The sequence below is a fragment of the Scleropages formosus genome, chromosome 22 (genome assembly GCF_900964775.1).
Source record: "Scleropages formosus chromosome 22, fSclFor1.1, whole genome shotgun sequence".
NCBI classification, from domain to species: Eukaryota; Metazoa; Chordata; class Actinopteri; order Osteoglossiformes; family Osteoglossidae; genus Scleropages; species Scleropages formosus.
This window is the reverse complement of record NC_041827.1, coordinates 4694164-4710972: the sequence shown is the minus strand read 5'-3', so window position 1 is coordinate 4710972 and position 16809 is coordinate 4694164. Positions and strand designations below refer to the sequence as shown.

Sequence of the window (16809 nt, the reverse complement as noted above, 5' to 3'; positions counted from 1 at the left end):
CCAAGATGCCCCGAGTCCTTAAGGGTAGCAGTGAAGCAACTGAGTTTTATACTCAGTTAAACCCGGTTTAATAATTGTCATACTAGAAACGCTCTCATGAATACATTCCCACTTTCAATTAAGTATACCATTTGATGACTGTAGAACAAATTACTTTCCAGGAGAAACAGAACTCCATATTTAGCTGAAAAGTATGCAAGACTTGAATAAAAGTAATGAATAAAATGTGAAATGAAAAAAATATTCATATGACAACGTTCTCCTAACTCTGCTTTGTATATCCATTCAGTTCTATGCACTACTACTCACGGTAAAGTTCTGGTAGATATCTCTTTTTAAAAAAAAAAAAAAAAAAAAACACACACACACATTGCACCATTTTATACACAAATACCTGTGTTATGTTCAAGTAGCTTTTCTCGTCATTCCTCTATGTAGCTTGTATATAGTGGAATGACATGTTTTTCCGGAGGCCACGGTGCAACACAGGAGTACAGGACAATAAATACACAGGACAAAACAAAAAAGGGGCTGTGAGCTGTAGTTTGTAGTGTATGGAGTTATCCTGGGTTAGCTGTTTGACTGTGCCAGGTGAGTATTGGGAGGCAGCAGAGTGTTGAGTAATCTGACTGCCTCAGGGAAGAAACTGTTGCAGAGTCATGGATGCTCCTGTACCTCCTGCCAGATAGGATCGCGGCGAAGAGTCCATGAGAAGGGCGAGGGGTCGTCCACAATGGTGGTGGATTTGCAGATGCAGCAGTTGCAGTATGAGGTGTTGACGGAAGGTAGGTGGGACTCTGATGATCTTTTCAGCTGTTCTCGCAACTCGCGATAGGGTCTTGCGGTTGGAGGCTGTGCAGTTCTCGTACGACGCAGTGAGACAGCTGGTCAGGATGCTCTCAATTGTCTCTCTGTAGAAGGTGGTGAGGATAGGAAGGCGGAATTTAGTTCTCTTCAGCCTCCGCAGGAAGTGGAGGCGCTGCTGGGCCTTCTTGGCTAGGCAGGTGGTGTTGAGAGTCCAGGAGAGATCCTCCATCATGTGCACACTAAGAAACTTGGAGTTTTTGACTTTCTTCACAGTTGTTCCATCGCATGCAGTGGTGAATGTATGCTGCTTTAAAATGGTGACATCAGACAATCTGACTGCACGTTGAGATTTCCGTGTTTGGATATATATGTCTCTCCATTCGAACGTAAAATGCACTTTTCTGTAGTCCGAGCTGAATTTCGTTGGAGTAAAGCATCTGCTAAATTAATAAAATGTAAATTCAAGGCAGGTCCTTTCTCAAGGGTACTGCAGCAGGAGCACGGATGTGAACATGGCTCCTTTCAGTGCAAGACGAGACCCTAATCAGCGCACGACTTACTCCCCCAGAAAGAAACATTCCGTTGTAGAACATTTTAATGCAAGAATTTCATTACAAATACAAGCGTTCAGATGCAATTCATACCTGAAGTGAAACCGACAACAAACTGATAAGGCTGACATAACTAAGACGCAGGGGAAAGAACGGTCAATATTCAATAATCCTTATTTCTCCTAATAGGAATTAATTGATTTTCTTTTAACTATTTCCAAAGAAACAGGACAAATACAACTTAATTGTAAAGACAAATACTTTCGCATACATTTTACTCCTGGTATCCGAAAGGGAATTTCCCCCCTCCCCACACAATTTCATGCACTGCTTGTCTTACGCAAGGCCACAGTAAATCAGAACCTATCCTGGAGTTGCCTATGTTAATTCTGATAACTTAAAAATATCAAATCTCTCAGAATTCATTCATAATGACCAGGCTAGCAGCTTTTGGGGGTTATTTGGGCATGGGGGGGGACCTCATTTCGTCACTTCTGGGCCAGGGCATCAACTGGCATAGCAGAAAGCACAAACAAAAAAATCTGCTGCACACACTCACATACCGACATGTAGAGCTTCCAAACAAGTTCATTTCATAGTCCAAACACTAATACAGAGGGAATAAAAAAAAAAGATCTTAAAACAAGTAGAATCAGGTTTTAGCATTGCTCTTTAATGAGAAGCTGTATTTACAGCAGTCTACCTCAGAGCAGGATTAGCAGAACAAAAATCTGAGAAAAACTATAAACCTATTGCATCACCATACACAATGTCCAACGTCAAATGACCCAGTTCAATATACAGATCTCCAAAAGAAATATCAATTAAAAATGTAGCACGGTAACAAGTTAATATAGGCAGCCCTGCCAGCTCACCCATCATTAAGCCAGTAACTTATACTGTAGAAAATGTGTTCAAGTGTGACCTCTGTATGACTTTTGTATGGAAAGGCAGCCACTCCGACGCTGTGATTCTTCCCTGTTGATATGTCACTGTAGCTAAAGTGGGGATGGTTCTATGGAGGGACGGACACACACACACACACACACACACACACACACACACACACACACACACACACACACACACACACACGGCTCTACTGAGATTAACAGCAGTAAGGATCCAGCAGCTTGCCACAGAAATCACTGGATTAGTACGATGCCGCCCTGCTTCGCCCTCAACTTCATTCTGGAGTCATTGGGGCAACAGGCATCTCTAACCTGTTCCTCACACTGATCCTTCACTCGTCCACACATTTTTCCATCCTCAAACATCCACAAGAGCCCCATAGTCATTGAGATGCTTTAAATAAACTTTGTCACTGGTGAGGATGTGTACGAGGTATAGAAAGGTCCTGGGCAACTTGACTGGACAGTCCCAGCATTCCCCATTACTGAGGAGTTCCCTCTCAGTCAGCCATCTTTTTCCACAGTCTTTTAACATATGTCCTTCCCGCTCTCTTGCACTGCCACTCGCACCTCCTTGCCCTCTTCACACTGTTGTGAAAGAAGCACTTCCTCCTTGGACAGGGGGAAGGAGGAACCTGAAGCGAAAGCCGTCGGAACTCCCGTTGGGGTCACAGCAGAGCATAGTTGCGTGCTTGGGCATAGGCTGTAGTTGATGGTGGTGGTGACACTGACATTGACCTTCGGACTCTCTGTTTGTACGGGGTCTGGCCGGCCGGTGCCCACTGGACCCACCCATACGCCATGAGTGGACTCAGTCTGGCTTGAGGCGGAGGATGATGAAGCATCCTGGGTATCCCCATTTTCTGGCAGGAATTTCTGGTGGGACAGAGAGAAGTATGGGGACAGAGGTGAAGGAAAGTGACAATTTAATGATACATTCACATTAATTCATTTAGCAGACGCTTTTCTCCAAAGCAACGCACATCTCAGAAAATACAACAGGGCTTTACACCAACAAATGGAGAGACCGACAAAGAGACGCGACTGAGTACAGTCAATGTCTCATACCACAACAATAAACCAGCATACATCAAGAGTAGTTAGAGATTTTTTTAAAACAACAACACAGTACAGGTATATTGTGAACATAGGAGACCAGAGGAGAAGTGAGCCTAGAAGAGATGTGTTTTGACACCCTTCTTGAATGCTGAGAGAGATTCAGCAATTTTAAGAGAGAGAGGAAGGTTATTCCATCACATTGGAGCCAGAACCAAAAACCTCTGCGCTTTTGATTTTGGACCTTGTGTGTGGGACCACCAAGCAGGCAGAGGTGGAAGAGCGAGCAGTCTGGTTGCAGTTAAGCGAGTGATCAGGCATTTTAAGTATTGGGGTTACGGATCCGTTGATGGTCCTATAGGCCATAACCAGAGTCTTGAACTTGATACAGTCAGCTACAGGGAACCACTGGAGAGAGACTAGGAGGGGGGGGGAATATGGGAAGGCCAAATGCAAACGTGGGCAGGTCAAATACAACTCATGCAGCAGCATTCGGTATGAACTCCAGAGGCTTGATGGCAAAGGTTGAAAGACCAGAGAGAAGGGAATCACAGTAGTCCAGGCAGGATATCGCCATGATCTGGACCAGAAGTTGCGTGGAGTTTGTTGTGAAATCAGGACGGATCTTGCAGACAGTATTCAGGATATATATGCAGGACCTGGTTATGGCTTTCATGTGTTCACCACAGAAGGACAGACGAGTGAATTGTTATTCCCAGGCTCTTAGCTGGTGAAGTAGGTAAAATGAGCAAGTTGTTCTGTGTGTTAACTAAGCAACAAGTAATTTTTGTGGCCTGACACATGAGCGTCCAATGGCGTTCACGGTATGAACCTAAAGCACCGTGGCTGCAAGAGCCAGCAGCCCCCAGGTTAGCTGTGCACAAGACGGAAATGAATGTCCTACTTTACGCAAAAAAAAACAAGGTGCTGCCATCGCCCACAGAAGAGGGTCTAAAGAAGAACTGAGGTTGTTTGTACTGTTAAAGGCACTTACATGGTATTGTAACAAATCTGACATTGTGTGTTGCTTTGGACAAAATTTTACCTCATCACTGCTTCATTATTTAGGTTTTGTCCTCGTTGTTTTTGAGCTCCAGGATTACATACATTTAAACCTGAAGTAAAAGTTAACTGTCGAGGTAGATGTGACTGAAAATAGCCGCCGCATATCCATGACCAGTCTTTGTCTAGTGCATCCTCTGTTCATTTTGGCAAAATGTCATCTTTCCATGTAAATATATTCTTTGAGATTTCTGCAGAAAACTCACTTTATTGATGTCTGTGTCAGCATTGTTCCTTTTTCCTGTTGGGAAGGAAAACAAGAGGTTGGTAGATGGCAGATTTGCACCATTAACAGAACACGTATAAAGGCATTTGCAAAATATGCAGGTATTTATTTTGGCTGGCATCAATGTGCGTTCGACATAATGTTGCCAGGCACCCAAAATAGTTGACATTTTGCAGGCTGAAAGACTGATGTAAAATGTCATATGGTGAACTGTCTCAGAAAACTATTTTTACTTGTGCAGTACACAGTAGGATGTGTGGGGGATTAGACCAAAACTGCACGAGAAGACAGGAGATACAAGTTACTGGTGGGCATTCCCACCTTCTTGGGTGTGTGTGGGGGTGGGGGATCAGGGCAAACGTTTGCTCGCGTTACCTTTCTTTTTATAGACCAGCACTGTTATGATGATCATGGCAACCAGCAGAACAACAGCCACTACACTGATGGCACTCCAAGCTGCCAAAGAAGCAGGTTTCAGATGAATGTGATGATGAATCCAAAGAAATCAACAATAAATTCTAGTGTTTCTACAAGGTTCCTACATTTGTGAGGTGTGTGTTACAAAGCAGCCCAATACTCAAGTAAAATGCAGCGACAAAGTACAAGGCAGCTCCAGAGAACAGGTTATTTCTGAGTGTGCAGTCAGTGCTGTGGAAGCAGATAGGCATACAGGTCTTCGGTTCTTACTGTAAGATCCCATGAGCGACGGAGCAGTAGGCACACGGAGTTCGTTGAAAGTGGTGTAAAAACCGATGCTTTGCGCTGGGATGTTGTATGTGGTTGGAGGCACAGTCGTTAACGTTGTCAGCTGGAACCTGGTTACCGGGCCACACTTTGCATCTGAGGTGGTATTGCCTCGGAACAGAGTTTCTCTCCCTTGAGAATGACAGCTGAGGAACAAGAGAAAGTGCAATGCTCCATATTTAAACAACCACACTCTTCTTCTGACAATGACCACTGCTCTCCAGAAAAAGTTGGAAGCCTGAAGCTGGGAGGAAGTAGTAAGGGCCCTGCTGTACCACCTTTGAGCAGGTCCATAACCAGAACTGATCATGTAGAATATCCAGCTGTACAACATAGATACATCTGCAAGTTACTATGGACAAAAGCACTGACTAAGTATCTCAAAAACTTATCCCCCATTATCCAGTCCCAATTTGTTCTTTAAAGGCAACCGAATATTGACAAATCAATAATGAAATTACTCAATCCATTATTTATGGTGGGGACTGAAATAAATTCATCCCAAACTTTAAATGATAGGACAGGAATATACTTTCAGTGAAATTCATAAGTGATAGGCATAATTTTTGCAGCAGTATCATAAGGAAACCACTGGAACACATTTTAAAAAAAAAAAAAAAAAAAAAAAAAAAAAAAGGGAAGAACATTCAATCATGTCCACAAAGCCTATTTTGAATCATACAATTGTCTGCTTAGCTTTTTTTTTTTTTTTAAATGACATGCATGTTTACATCTTATTTTAATTGGATACTTTCACAAAGCTTTTCTGAATCACACATTATTATAGCAGCAAACATCAGCCTATATATAAAATTTTTCCTCACCATTCAACTTTTTTTTTTTTTTTTTTTTTTACATTTAGTACAATGGTAAGCACAATGAATTTTCTTATTTGATTTTATGATACTTCTACTGTAAATAAAAACAGAATTGAAAAATTTGTTATTTTGTTTAATATGCTTAAACAAAGCTTGGAAAGCTGTGTCACACTTAAATTAATAATTAGAAAATTAAAGCAGAATGATGTAAAACAGCAGATACAAATATAGGAGTATGCATGAGTGCAGGAAACTGATGCAAATGAGAGCACTGGGACACATTTCCCAAAACGCACCATCTCAATGCCCCTCTCACAACCACTGGGGGCAATTTTCAAATGCAATCTCAGTTTACTGGGAAAGACTGAAGGTCGCAACCCAAACCTGATGTCACAAACCAGATATATGAAAATTCAGACAGAGTAATGGCACATTGTATTAATGTACAAAGAACTGGTTATCAGGAAACTGAATAACAGCGGATGGCTGCAACAATTTTTGTTTTACCAAAAAAAAAAAAAAAAAAAAAAAAAAAAAAAAAAAAAAAAAAAAAAACACCACACACTATAAGTGAAGAGGAATGTTTTTAATCTTCAGCTTCTTTACTCACTCTGTGTGAATCCGGCAGGCCTGGGTGTACGACTGCTGGTCAGAGAAGGTCCCTTCTTTGCAGGGCTCACATGTCACATCAGAGGATGGTGTACCTGCAAAATGCCCACAGACAAGTCACACACCCACAAACTCACAGCAAGTCACCACACTTCACTCACTGTGGACTCCACAAATCAACGAGATAAAACTGGAATTTCCAATGGGATGCCACAAAAGAGCATGGTGGCTGCCCATGGTGCAGTAGATTCCATGGCTTTTCCACCATGTGACATATAGTTGCAGGTAAAATTAATTTTCACAGGTTTACCTGGTTATGTCATCCAATTATGATGCCAACAGCAAAGAAACAAAAACATAAATAACTTTACAATGAAACATCTTCCCCATATATATCACAGGTTGAAACCACAAGCCTCAGACTTATACCAGTCACTCAGGTGAGTGGCATAGACTGCATATAACTTTGAATCAGTTCCTCCCTCCTCCCCGCAACTTCTAAAACACTAATTTTTGAGTATTCAGGCTCATTTTGAGTTGTTTGTGATGTGCAGAATTTAAGCTACTATGATTAACCTGCCTTTGAGTGACCCAGTACCTTTTTTGGAAACCCCAAAACCAACCGGGCAGCTGGTGCGGCGAGAGCACGCTTTGCAGGAATCGTCTTCTTCCAGCGTGCAGAACCACCCTTCCTGGCACACACACTTGGCGTTTGAAGTTGCAGTACAGTTCTGTGCATACTGCAATCCACTGTCTGATAAAACCAACCAGCACGTCTTAGGGTTGAAACCAGCACACGTGTATACATGCACAATTAAATGAAAGTCTTGCGCTTTCGCTACCTACTGCTCATGGTGCTCCATGTGATGCCTTTACCATGTGATACCTGAAATTCATGATGTAATCTGGCAACATAATGAAGCAAAACTGCGACACATGGCTCATGGTTCGTAGTGGACACCAACCTTTTTTACACTTTAAACACAAGAAGCAGTTGGCAAACGACATCTTGCTGCTGAATGTTCCTTCTTGGCACTTCTTACATTCAGTGTCAGAGGTTGCAGTGCACTTCTTGCTCAGCCGATATCCTGGTTCGAAAAAAAAAGTGCAAAAATGATCCTTGCAAACTGCCTGACAGGAATTCTTGTAGTTTCTTCAGAAATGAAGAAATTCAAACTCTGCTGGGACAGTGAACTTTCTGGCCAGAACAAGAACTCCAAGGTGAACAAGAAATGCTGTGTCTCCTGTGTCCTTGCAAGAAAAAGTTATTAAAGCCTACAGGGAATTACATCTTCCCACTCCCTCTTACACCACGCGACTATTTGCCAAAAAATTTTGAAATGTATCTTTCTGGCACTGTCGGAAAAAAATCCACCCTGGCTTGCTTCAAGGCAATGAGCTCAAAAAGGTTGCATGACCTTCTGCAGTTCTCGTACTTCAACATTAAAGTGCCCATATGTAGTGGAAACAGATTTCAAATGTGGTTCTGATTCAGAATTGAGTGACACTGGTCAGATAGAATTGTGCCAGTGAGACTTGGGCACCTTGACATCACTGCGAGAACACCTCGTGTGAGGTTTCAACGCTCCTCAGTTGCTGCTGTTGAGAAATCACAAGTCAGTGTTTACATCTGAGTGACCGGCAGCAATGCCTGAAAGCAGCAAAGCACATATGTAGAAAACGAACATAGAAAGTGTCTACATCCGTGGGGAGCGTCAAGGAAGGTGAAAGCTGAACAATTTCCTCCAAGAAATTCCCCCAATGAAAGGAAATGCTGCTGCTGCGCTTTTTGCTGCCGCCGCTCTTATCACCTGTAGTCACGCACGACACGTACAAACACACAAACGAACCAGAAAAGAAACTCAAACTCACACACCCTTATTTCAGTTGGATGAAAGCTAAAAGATTAAGACTGGGCCACTGAAGCATTTAAAGTAGTAAGGGATCGGAGATGTCGTGAAGAATCAAGGTCTGAAAGGGTTTCGAAAACAAAAAAAAGTTATTATTCATTCAGCGGCCAGATGAGCAGCTTTTTTCCATCTAAGTAAGGCATGTGTTCACTGTGTAAAGACACGAGTAGGTATCACACTAATCCAGTTTTTAAGATTTATTCTGGGATTTTTACACACCCCCCCGTGTATTCCTGGTAGTGTAAAATGTGATGACCAGAATTTACAGTAGGTATTGGGAACATGCATTTATTCATTCGTACTGGCAGGAAGTGTGTTTCATCAGGTCATGGAAAGTATTATAAGTTTGAGTCTGTGGTTCTGTGACGAGAATGTAGTTTGCGTAATGGACAGTGTCCTACCTGGACAACATTGTAGCTAACAGACGTGTGCTCAGAACTTTCTCTGGGTAGCACTTTACCAGTATTATACTCTAGTCACTGATTAGGGGTATGGTTTGTAGTTATTTACCTGGCGGACACTTGCTGCAACACAGGTTTAACGGTTCGTGTAAGTATTCAGTGCTTGAATTCCTGCATTTCTTGTTGGAGTCCACTAAATAGGGGGTCGTGCAGACCTGGAGAACACAAGAGAATCACGTAAGATTTTTGAAAAGACATCAGAAACCCCACTGCGAGCAATAAACAATAATGAAAACATTGGACCCCATGAAGGGGGGGGGAGAGGAGGAGAAGAAAAAAAAAAAAAAAAAAAAAAGATTCATCTCTCGCCATACAAGATGTTACATGTTCAGCCCCCACGCGGTCTCAGGTTAGTCAATTCCTACAAAAATAACCCTGTGTGAAGGGGATTTACATACCGGCTGCCCGAGACAGGCACACGTATCAATGCGACATGCTGCGTTTCAGAGCTCTGAGATTGCAAAAGATCCTTGAAAGCTTGTGGGATTTACAGCATGGCAAAAATGAAGTGTTAACATATGACCAGGTCTGTTCACACCTTCATTTCCCACTCATTTATCACCTTACTATGCCTGAAGGTGTTTTTTGCAGTATCCTATACAGACAGAGAACACTGGAGGAGTCCCTTTTCTCTGAAACTTAACAACAAATTGTGAAAATCCATACATTACCATCACTGTAACTCTTACACTTTGAGTACTGTAGTCTCTCTTTCCAGGAATGCTACACCACCTACTTTGTCAGTTCCTGTTTTGTCTACTTCCAGGTATCAACAAACGGCTGGACAGGGCAAAATGCAACTGAATGTTCATTAAGCAAGACTTTTCTTCCTGTAACACGGTGCAGTGCCATACAGTTAAATGTCCATTCCCCCCGCCTTGCAAACTTCTGTTTTCTCTCCAACACTAATAACATCAAATCCAATTCATAAAAAAATGTACAAGTGTATTTATAAAAAGGAACTTTGCCTGCCCCCAATTTTCAGAAAGTTGTGGGAGGAAATAAGATGCAAATGTTTAACAAAACTCATCCGGGAATACGCGGTTAAGGTTAATGACCTGAAAACACACATCTGTCCATGTACATTATTGCCAAGAATTTCAGCTGCTGCTGTTTGCACTATAAACATATGAAACTCTGGATGAAGCCATGTTCAAATGTCTGGCAGTCATCTGTCAAAAACATAACTTAGCATCAAGAGGTCACTTGACAGCATGTTTTTCAATCTCAAAAGGAGGTTTAAAGTGTAATTTAGGATCAGGCAAATGTCCCTCAAATGCAAATTGTGTGATTCCTAGTTACACTTTGAGAAATCCTCAGTCATCAACCTCTGAAGGCGCTCCAAGGAGGTGACATCAAATCCACACATCTCATTGAGAAGTTCTCCACCTAATCTATACAGAAATACTCCTGAGAAACGGTTAGCACACAGTCACCATTGCTCTGGTTCTGCAAGAAGCCAACGTGAAACAAAGAAAACCATTTCCGTAAAGCAATGTTTGAAGTGGTTTAGTGGAGTTGCAGAACTAAGACACTACCAAAGTGCACGTATTTTACTAACTTCTTCTGAAATCGTTTTATTTACTTTTCCTAATCACTGGAACGGAATACGACGTGTAAATTCAGTTTATGATGAGAGGAAGTGGAGACAGATTTGAGAAGAAAGGTTGAGGTTAAGATGCACTACAAATCCTGTTGTGCAGATCTTCAGGAATCCTACAGCTCAAAAGCAGAAATCCCTTCCAAGGGTGCATCTTATTTCCATTCTAATATTGTTTTTTGTAATATACTTATATTGCTTTGATGGATTTATCAATTCTTTGGCCAGCATGACTTTGTCTTTGGGAGGGCGAAACAGGAAGCGGGTGGGTTAAAGTATTTTTTTCTGTTGTGTTTTTGTACTGTTTGTGTAAGACTGTGGGTGTAAGAGGATGTGGGTGGGATAGGAAGAGCATGAATGGCAATGGAGAGCACTAGGGAGTTAGTATCTACGAAGGCTTCGTAATAATCCACTAAAACAACATGTAAAAAAATCTTTTTGGTATACTGTGAAAAAGATTAACAGATCTGTTTTACAACAGTAGTATTTACAACCGTTAGTATGAGAATTACGCTGATGAAGACTTTTTGATCCATTGATTGACGTATTCAGTTACATGTAGTGCATTCTGTGATAGTGGGTGCCAAGCCATTGCATATGCATCTGGAACCACGGACCATTCCTTTTGCTCTCCCGCATCAGATTTTACAAAGCACAGACCAAAAAATAAATTTAAAAATCACATAACTTTGCTAATGTAACAAAATTTGCTTTGAAAGTAATGAGCAAGACCCATAATTTAATGTCCGCTCGCTAACCAGCATGACAGTTACAACCGGAGTCCTTAAGGATTCAAAGCAAATCTCTTCAGCACTTCTGGCTAACACTGTGTACGAGAACTTTTAAGCGAGTTGCAGTCATACATCCTTCCATCACCCTTTCCCACTAACCACCTGTCTTAACGCAGAATCACGATGGTCCAGAGCCTATCTGGAATGCAACACAGGGAGGGCACACCTTGGATAGGGAACCAGTCTATCGCAGAGCTAACCAGTTTCCAAAGGAAGTGACTGCATAAGTTTGAGACAGTCTAAAATTGTGGCACATTCATGGGCACTGTTAGCGGACTGCAGTCACATAAATGTGAACAAGACCTGTGGGTACACGGTCATTACTTGACGCACAGGAAGACGACAACACCCCGATGTGAAAGACCGTCTAGCAAAATAATATGAAAACGACTATCAGACAGCAACGTTGCACACGCACTTCCGTGGCCTTGCAAAATGGTCAGCTCCATGTTAAAGTTACACAATCCAGTAGCATTTAAGACTCTGCTGCCAGTGAAAGCATGCACACTTTCACTTGCTCTAATGTGCCTAACGTAGGCCTCTCCTTGGGTTGCAGATGGTAGACTGAGTGATCCAGCATCCCCTGGGTACGGTGAAGTCGAGTCGCCGCGTATGCCCAGGAATGCGGAGGAGATGAAATGGGAAGAGGAGTGGCAGTTTCTGATAAATAATCTCTCATTTGACAGGAAGACATTTAAATACCGGATGTATTACAGGAAATCGTTGTTACAAAGAAACCAGACTGACACCACAAACAGTATGGCTGCGGACGAAACTTTACGGGGCAAGTCAGAGTGCAACGTCTGTTGAATTGCCATTTCATCACCAAAAAGGTGGTTAACCAATCAGAGTGCCAGGGTCATGCAATGCTGAATAAGCAGGGAAGGGTTCAATACAGCATCCTTTTGCTGTGCTCTGCTTTTCAACCGTTTTTCTCTCAGTCTTTCTTCAACCTCCACAACCATCAGGCAATTGGTCCCTTCCCCCATCAACATTACAAACACAGCTTTTTAACTTTTCCCAATCATTTTTGCAAAGAGTCCACTCCAACATCCTTGATCGGTTTCAAGGGTAAATATAACCCCCACCCCCACCTTGTCCAACCGTTAGGGAGACCGGCAGTCAACCATCCCGTTAGGAACAAATTGAGTTAAAAGACTTCTGGTCACCTTTGTGCTCCTAAGTTGAGAAGATTGTATATTGTGCTTGTTTTCACTCACGTTTCATGAAGAAAATCCTCTGGAGTGAAGCCCTACCAGTATCTGGACCCCCAAAGACCACTATGGCTGACCAGGCCCACAAAGCCTCCCCACTGCAGACGTTATTTAATGGACACTGCTGGCCTAACTGGAGCCTCTACCCATGTAACTGTGGTTGTTCCTTACCCCGTCATCCGAGCCAACAACAATTTTTTTGAACTATCAGCACTCATTTCACTCACTTGCCAATGCACTATGTATCACAAATGGTTTGCTCTGTATGTTTATCTCCACGGTTGTTTACATATTTAGCAGACGCTTTTCTCCAAAGCGACTACCAATGAACTCTATGTAGTGTTATCAGCCCACACACCTTATTCACCAAAGCGTGTAGGTCGATAACACTACAAAGAATTCAACTTTAACTGTGGAATTCACATTGAACATAAACGGAGTTTAACTAATTTGTTAGAGAATTTATGAAAAAACAGGAAATAATTTTGTAATTTCCAAGCATACAGTTTTATGTAAACCCATCTGTAGCAGTCAGGTTTAACTGACCGAAAATCTCTCATATTCAGGACCCCCATAGGAATGTTAAACTGGTCAAAATGCCCCAGCAAAGCGAAACAGCCTTGGCCAGGGTTCCAAATCACTTCTTTCCTTTCGAGCTTAGATTTAAGCACTTACGGTGCTGGTGTTTAAGGTGCTTAAGCACTTGTGGTAGTCTGGTGTCATCTTAAAGGCTTTAATGGTAGATTAAAGCATTAAAGACGACACCAGACAACTGGGCCGCATTTTCAGGTCTTTGACGCAGGAATGTTGGAATGCTGAGCCATGTGAATCTTGAAACCCTACCTTGTTCTTGTAAATGAAACTACTCAGTTTACCGGAATGAAGATATGAAATCTTAGCTATTTACCCACCTTGCTACGCTGGCATGATGCCAAACTTATGAATGGAATAATTTGCCTGCTCATGGTCGGTGTTCAATTCATATGTAATTTTTAACATGTACATATTTAATATATAACAAATGTAGAAAAGAGCTGGTATAAAATGATGCTGAATGCTTTCTTTGATCACAATTACTTTCATTATACCATCACTGCATAATTCACTGGGGTTATTCTGCATTGTACGCAACCACCTTTATTACGATGGCCTGGCATCCCTTCCAGGGTGTACCCCCTTCTGCCTTGCACCTGGTGATTCCAGGATAGGCTGCAAACCACCACAACCCTGATCAGGACAAGTAGTTAATGAAACTGGATGGATGGGTACTTGTATGACACTTTTTTTTTTTTTTTTTTTAAAAACTGAAAACTGTAGACTTTCTTTTTGTTCTCTCCTGCCTCTCAGTTTACAGCCACCTGGTCTCATATCCACTGACAAAAAAAAAAAAAAAAACCTACCTGAGATACCCAGGGAGGAGCTCTGACAGGGAAGCATGGGGTATCAAATCAAACCTGAAAAGGGTCACAAGGTCTACAGCACCTCAACTGACTAAATTAAAGCTGACAGTTCAAAGTAACCTACCAGGTATAAAATCCATCTGATATTTCAAATCTATAGCCTAATCTGTTTGACAGTATATGATAATTGCTCAATCACCTTCCCGAGAAACGATGACAAAGCAAATCAATGTTAAAACATCATCGATTTGCTTTGTCATCATTTCTTGGGAAGGTGATGATGCAATAGTTATGTTATTTTATAGAAAAACAATATGAATTAACCATCTTATTTCATTTGGGTGCTCTGGTTTCCTCCCACAGTCCAAAGACACGCAGTTCAGGTGGACAGGTAATACTACATTGGCGTGTGTGTCCACCTCAGCCTTGCATCCATTGCTTCCAGGATGGGCTCTGGTTCACCGTGACAAGTTCACCTGAACCTCAAGGGATACTGAGCACCTGGTCCACCCACACAGCCCTCACAACTCTGAACACTTTACCATGGTCAGTAGCAGACAGTCCCCTAATCACCATGGTAACCAAACAGCTGGCCTCTCAGCCACTAAGTTATAATCAGCAGGAGCTCATAGTACATCTTACACAAGTGTCACCACCAGTCCTTCATACACTGGCAGATATTCTTTACCACAAGCTCTATTACTGTACCTACACACACACACACAGTCAGGAAATAAATTATAAATCAATTTAATAAATACATACATACATTCTTTTCCCCCAACCCTGACTGGGCAAACTCGTGAATTCAACGTGTCGCGCGGCTCGCTTATTTATGAGGAACACACTCACTACATCCTCAAAATAGGCTTGTCACACGCATTTGTTCTTTAGGTTTATTTCAGATATTACCAAAAATGGGAAGTGAACATTTGTTCAACACAGTTTGGAAGAGTTTTTGAAGAGTTCCTCGTTCTCTTCAAGGCGCGAACGCCACACACACGGGTTCACGTCTCGTCGTCGCGGCCGCGCGCCGTAACACCCACCTGGTTCACAAGCTGCAGCAGGGCCAGACTGACGAGCTGGATTTTCCTGAACGCGGTGAACATGGTGAATGTATGCCGAACTTCCCCTCTCCCCAAAACTCCTCGCGAAACGAAGCGCGCACGGCGAATTCGCGTCGATCTCCTTTCAACTTTTTCACCCGTTTCCACTTTCTGACGCGCGTTCCCCCCCCCCGCGAGCTCCTCAGTAAATTAACTAAGCGCGAGAGAAGGGTTTTTTTTCTTGTGGTCGTCGCCGCGAGCTCGGGGAAAACGCTGACTCGAAGCGCGCGCGCCAGCGAACTAACGAACGTCGAGCCGGCGGCAGGAAGTGAGAGCTGGCAGCCCAGCAGGCTTCACATATACTTTTAACGTTAAAATACATGTTCACCCCGCCCAAGCCCACTCCGCCGCCCCCTTGCCTCAGGTCTATTAAGGGACATTCTCACCAGCAGGAAAAAAAAAAAAAACAAACGAAACAATTTGAAAACAGACTCCACCTAAGCGTACGCACGGCACGTGCTGAGTGAGTGTGTGACAATGTGACTCCATCAACGGACATGGCGCTGGGGTCAAGCTGTGGAAACACACGTCTACATTTAATGTTTAATGAACTGCTTCTAAAAGTAACACTGAACTTAAACCACTTCCATAAAGCAGAACATTAAGAGGCTCCTCCTATTCCTGATTTGACTTCGCTGTGTGACTAAGTTGGAGGCACGGAGGTGTTTCAGAAGGATGCTTCCAGCAGAATGAGGGACCCTGTACGTTGGCCCCATTCTTTCTCCTAGAAGATAAAAGCAACCCTCTGTTGTTGCAGATCTGGTCGCTAGCCAAACGATGGCGTATAGACAAAATAATTTTCTCGTTTTGATGCCCATGGATGTGAGCACTGTCATACCGGTGGAAAAGAAACGGTAAAACTTGAAGATGACGATTCGGCACCTTTCGGCAGGGATGAGCAAGCCATCCAAGGCACCTGTGTGGAAGATCTAGGTTTCAATATATGTCCAGGTGTCCTTCATTTACTCTCATTTCACTTTTCGCCTCTCACTGAAACATCAATGGCAATGAGTAGCATACGACTCGGGATCAGATCCTAGGGAGGACACTCGTACTAAGCGTGCATACATGCAGCAGCATATTGAGAAGCATGAAACGTATAACAAGGTTCTGCTTATGAAATATCTGTAAAGTTGCTTCAAATTTCATTTGTGTGTAGTCCATGTTTTCCCCATTTAATCCTACATCTTACCTATTACAGAACATGTACACCTTGGAAGGGATCAGACAGTAGTTTAGGACTAGGACTTTTGCTCTTTATTATAAAATGTCCAAAATGAAAGACAAACAAAGCACCGTTTCAGGTACAACTAACATACAGATCGTTGAAGACCTTAAGTCAAAGTGCGAGAAACGTTTCCGTGAAACAGCCCCACCGAGGCGGGATTCTTTCTGGAGCACATACTGGGTTTTATGACGACCAAAACACGCCACTGGCCTCATGTATGTATTGCCCTGTCTCACATGCTGCTGCTCGCATGTTCGACGCAGTCAGCTTCTCGCCTGTATTTGTACCCAGGCATCTGCAGTCGTGCAGTGAGTC

The 16809-nt window shown here is 42.7% G+C and overlaps 1 protein-coding gene across 1 annotated transcript; it reads right to left on the bottom strand.

Annotated features, from left to right (window-relative positions):
• Window positions 1–2010: 2010 nt before the first annotated feature.
• tnfrsf1b (tumor necrosis factor receptor superfamily, member 1B) lies at window positions 2011–15578 on the bottom strand. The gene is made up of 9 exons (XM_018725291.2): window positions 15207–15578; window positions 9205–9310; window positions 7750–7872; window positions 7383–7538; window positions 6786–6879; window positions 5301–5503; window positions 4989–5069; window positions 4594–4628; window positions 2011–3145 (listed from the first exon to the last, which is right to left on the bottom strand). Exons 1-9 carry the CDS (start codon window positions 15267–15269, stop codon window positions 2798–2800), a joined length of 1209 nt encoding a protein of 402 aa, XP_018580807.2. The 5' UTR covers window positions 15270–15578; the 3' UTR covers window positions 2011–2797.
• Window positions 15579–16809: the final 1231 nt, after the last annotated feature.

Coding starts and splice junctions, on each gene's coding strand:
- tnfrsf1b (XM_018725291.2), bottom strand. CDS start 15,269: ATGTTCACCGCGTTCAGGAAAATCCAGCTCGTCAGTCTGGCCCTGCTG. Junction 6,880..7,382: donor TTTTGGGGTTTCCAAAAAAG/GTACTGGGTCAC, acceptor GGCATTTTGCAG/GTACACCATCCTCTGATGTG. Junction 5,070..5,300: donor GTCGCTCATGGGATCTTACA/GTAAGAACCGAA, acceptor CTTCTTTGGCAG/CTTGGAGTGCCATCAGTGTA.